Source organism: Atta colombica, unplaced genomic scaffold (genome assembly GCF_001594045.1).
Source record: "Atta colombica isolate Treedump-2 unplaced genomic scaffold, Acol1.0 scaffold274, whole genome shotgun sequence".
NCBI classification, from domain to species: domain Eukaryota; kingdom Metazoa; phylum Arthropoda; class Insecta; order Hymenoptera; family Formicidae; genus Atta; species Atta colombica.
In genome coordinates, this window is record NW_017259375.1 from 1,712 (window position 1) to 6,992 (window position 5,281).

The window sequence follows — 5,281 nt, forward strand, 5'->3', positions numbered from 1 at the left end:
TCCTCCTCCTCCTCGTACTCTTCCTCCTCCACCTCGTACTCCTCCTCCTCCTCCTCCTCGTACTCCTCCTCCTCCTCCTCGTACTCCTTCTCCTCCTCCTCGTACTTCTCCTCCCTCAATACGTTATCTCCCACCTATTTCTTCTATAACACAAAGTATGAGTGGTATGATGAGTGATATGACAGAAAGTAGCATGATAGAAATTGCTCTTCCTGATTTTAAAACTGATTTAAATTTAACTGGTGAGTACGCAAGATACGTTGTCTATACATTTATCTTTTGCTACATACAATCTAATATAAACACAGAGAACATAAAAATTAATTTACAATTTTAATATCCAAAAGTCACTCAAGCTGTTGAGTCTCATCATCCTCCGCATATCCATAGTCTTGATGTGGAATGTAGTAAGACAATGATGACGATCCATATTGAATTCAATCGCGCTTTCAACGGCATTATTTATTCTAAAGTAAGCGTGAAACGAAACAATCTTTTACTATAAATTATAGACAATATATGTATATATATATATACATATATTGATTTTGTTAAATTTCAGGGATATTATGCGAATTCGGAATGTATATACGTAAAAGAGAATTCCGGCTTAATACAATATTCTTTTACTGTAAATTTAGACTCTTGCGGAACTCAATTCATTAATGATTTCAAAGGTGCGACTGGACAAGCATATTTGGAAACCGTCCTTGTATTACAAGTTGGTGTCGACTTAATTTTTATTAGTTTTACTTTTTATTGTCTTCAAATTTTATATTAGTTATACTTAGCTCATAAAATACAAAAAAAAAAACGAATATAATTATTAGATTTAAAAGTAAAAAGTTTTTGTCCCCAAAAACCAGAATGAATCAGGTATACAAGAAGTATGGGATGTAATTCGAAGAATACGATGTCTTTGGGAAGGAAACATTAATAAAGCTTTAATGGTGAATCTCTCAATAGATATGTTGAACCAGGAGATCGTTACTTTTAGTGGCGATACTGCAACAGTCAAATTAGATATTCAAATCGGTAAAGGACCTTTTGCACCTACAGTCGATGGTCTCGTAAAGCTTGGAGAAACTATGACCTTAGTAGTTTCTGTAAAGGATCCTGGTTTCGATCTTCAGGTACCATTGAAATCCATCTTACATATAGAAAATCAAACAATATAATGCTATTTATTCATAAATACACAAGAAATAATTACAAGCTATTGCAAGCAATAATAATTATTCGTCGTCTATTTTAAATTCTAAAATAATAAATTTTATTTAGGCCTGATTGCAAATATAAAATATGAACGAAACAATTACTTTTAAGGTGCGTGACTGTTTGGCGCGAGACGAAGCCTCAACCAATATGTTGCAGCTCACCGACGAAAGAGGCTGCATTCTGAAACCGAAACTGTTTAGTGCCTTTCAAAAGACAAATAATACGGGCAATACGGGCGCTTCTATTATCGCTTATGCGTTCTTTCAAGCCTTCAAATTTCCTGATGTTATGGATTTATTTATCGAATGTAATGTCGAATTATGTAAAATTAATTGCGATCCTTGTCCAGACACAAATCAAGTACAAAAATTAATTTAAAATATGTTACATATAATATTCATTAAATTTATCTGTCTCTTGCGCTGAAACTAGTTCTTAGTACACTCGATTAGATCGTTATGTTTTGCACATTTATAATCGTTGATAAATTTATTGAATCGTTACATTACTAATAAGAAAATCAATGCAATCTATTAACATTATTTTATTGTTATATAATCAATGCTAAATCGATATTTGAACAATATTATAAATTTACTAAATTTTGCATATTACTTACTTTTTTTATGATAATCACGGTGCGAAATAATAATTAGAATTTAATAGATAAACTTAAAAAATTAAGAAACGTTTAATTTTTATGTGGTTAATATAGTTTTTGTGTCGCCCAGCAGAAATTTTTAAGTAACCTAGCAAAATAGTAAGAAAATGTGTGTTAATATCGTAGACGCATTAATGAGAAAAATATCGAATGAGCACTGTACGAGTTTCTGTCTTTATTCGCAGACATCATCTTATACCTCAAGCTATTAGAGCATTAATACAGCTAACAACAGTACAACATTTCGACTGACAATGTAGAACTTTCTCTATCTCATTAATAAAAAGAATCATAAATCTGTCTGCCTTTCAGTTAAATAAAATATGATTCACAATACCGATGCGGTTTCGCGATACACTACTTACTACTTCCTATTAAAGTTTGGAAAAAAATTTGGTTTAAAAATTTGAATATTACAACTTATTGTATGATAATTCACAGATTCAATTGACTAGCGTTTTAGAACATTATTCTCATCATCTAGTTTATTCTCTAAATATTTCAATACAATAATTTATACAACAATGAGGTCGGTTTCAGACTTGAGGCCGATTGCAATCTCCTTATCAAATTACTGATTACTTTTGCGTAGGTTCAACTTATTTCTTAAATCGTCGAGACTTAAAAATATTCTACGGTTTCACGTTTCTTGATTTCACTTGTTTGACTGTCTTTGGTTATTTTCATTTATCTTGAGAAATCGCTTCTAGGAATTTGACTAAATTCCTGTTGCCTGCGTTTTTCGCTGAGCGTTTTTCTTTCTTTTGTTTTATTTCCTGTTTAAACGAAAAGATAGAACTTCTTTTGGTTCTTGCTGATCGTCTTCTTTCAGTACTACTTGTCTCGTTCTTGAATGTTGCTGACTGTAGATTTTGAGGTCTACTATCTGGTGAACTATCTGTAAATTTGTCTCACTTATGGCTCCTAAGCTTATGGTGTGTTTTAATTGTCCCTCTACGAAATCGTAAATTATTTTGTGATCTTTGGTTGCAAATCTTCGATCGTAAACTTCACATTAAATCGACATGCTTCGGAATCTACTCGATCCTTAATGTCAAAATTATCTTCATAAAAGGTATCTTGATTTTGATGTCGATATGTATTTATCGCTGTGGTTATCCGCATTTGTCGTCATCTACCTTTGTTTGTTTATCATCTACCTTTTTATAGGCATTTTTCTTTTTCAAATTACGCATGATTTCTCGCATGATCTCGATACGTCGTTTACATAATAAAATTTTCTATTCGTTTAGATCATTCTGGATTTCTTGTAACAATATCTCCTCATCAATCTCTAACTGCGCAATATGGCTTAAACTTGTGGATGTTTTCGAGGATGAAGCCATCACTTGTTGCTTTCGCGACTGCTTATGTTTACGTCCTACTTTTTGCTTATATTGAATATTATTTCTAACTGTCCACAAAGAATTATTTAACTAATTAAAGAACTATTAAACAGAAATATGTTGTAATGTCGATATTTATTGGACTTTTTTGATATCTCGCCAGAACTACATAGTCGATCTTCTTTCGTTCAATAACTATTTGCATTATTAATATTATCATTGATAATTTGTAGTAATTTACGGCTAATTTCGCCTATTTTATTTATTATTATTTATGTTGAATTTATGTTGAATTTATCAAATTGAATTGTGTTTGGATTAAATTGACTTGTAACTGATTTTTGCTATTATATTTAAGTAATTTATAATTAAGTAATTTATTTATATCTTCAAGAGTTTCATTAATAATTTCAAGTTGTTCATTATTGTTTTTATTTTTAACGAGTGATTCCATTACCGAAGAATTTGCAGAAATCACATTCGCCTTTTTTAAAATTTCAGTTCATTGTTTCGATTTTAATTTTCGCTTTTTAACTTGCTTTTCGTTTTCTTTTGCATGCTGTGGCTCTTCTGATAGATCCATCTCCCAGATATTTTCAAATTGGACTTTTGAAAAAGATGAGTCATCATTGACTTCATTATTTTCATCACTTTCAGAGAGTTCTTTACGTATAGCCTCCTCCGTTCCCTTCATTTTTAATGATTTGAAATAAGAATCGAGAATGTATCTTTATTTTCCATCACGTTAACTCTTTGTCGTTTCGGACTTATATCTTCATCGTTGTTTGTTTGATTTTGTATATATTCCTCGCTACTGGTGCTAATGATATCGATATCCTTTTCTGTCAAATCCATAATCATTCGTTGAATCGAAAATTTCTCTTCTTTTATTATTATAAGTTCCTCCATGTTATGGCAAATTTAATTCACAATATTTATTAGAATCTTCCTATTCCGGGCTCCAGTCGTCAGTCACTTTCAATTGTCCAGAGACAAAGATACATAATTTTGTAAAAAATTATATATTTAAAATTATCTCCGCTAAAGAATAATTAAGTTAGCCGAACAATATAAATAAAAAGTGTATTTAAAATAACGTAAGAATTTGTTGTCAAAATATTCCGTGTCAAAAGTTTCAAATCCATTAATTGCAAAATAAAATATCAACGAAAAGCCTCTGAATATCAAATCGAAGTAATGAATTAACCTTATTAACACTGAGTAAAAAATTGTTTGATATTTGTAACTATAATTTCATACTACATATAATTATGATCATGACTATTATAATATTAGTAATAATAACTATATGCATAACTCACCAATGCTTTCAGATTCCATAAATCTTTCAGATTTAACTTAATCTAAGTATCACTGCATGCTTGTTGTTTACCAAATACTAAATACAAGGATGGCATAGTCGAGGGAGTATTTGGATGGGAATCCGAACACGCTCCATTATACATAGTTGGCAAGATGACTATAATTATAAATAATATAATTATAGTCATCTTGCCAACTATGTATAGTTATTTATCTCACTGGCGAAAAATGACATATGTGATTTATCGCTTTTGAGAAGTCGAAAATGACTTCACTTTGACAAAAGATCTTTGATCATCAGCGCCGTTTGAATCTGGCATTAAATTGTCTCATATATTAGTGGATACATGTATAACTTCCCCAAACTGGGGATTGGATATTAGAGATAGTAACAACTTAATTCCGGAAAAAAATCCATTGTTAATGATACTTCATTGCTTATAATGCTCCATGTAGCAGTTGAAAGAACGTTAAAAAAATTATAGTTATAAAAATCAAACAGTTTTTCTCTTATTATTAGTGTATAAATGGATGGTGTGGTATATGTCGGTGCTAATAAGAGCTGCCAGGATTGGCTGTTATTAGCAAAAACATACCACACACCTATTTTCAATGATTTTATATCTACAGTTTTTTGTAAAATAAATATTAAAAAAGTCAGGATTACTGCTCTTAGATCAGGTTATAGTCGGTTATTATAGTCGGTTCTTATTTTAAGACATTTCAAATGTGA

General features: G+C 30.7%; 1 protein-coding gene across 1 annotated transcript; it reads left to right on the forward strand.

Moving 5' to 3' along the window:
• Positions 1–157: 157 nt before the first annotated feature.
• Positions 158–1,596, forward strand: LOC108689620. The gene is made up of 5 exons (XM_018196478.1): positions 158–242; positions 348–472; positions 563–721; positions 867–1,133; positions 1,327–1,596. Exons 1-5 carry the CDS (start codon positions 158–160, stop codon positions 1,594–1,596), a joined length of 906 nt encoding a protein of 301 aa, XP_018051967.1.
• Positions 1,597–5,281: the final 3,685 nt, after the last annotated feature.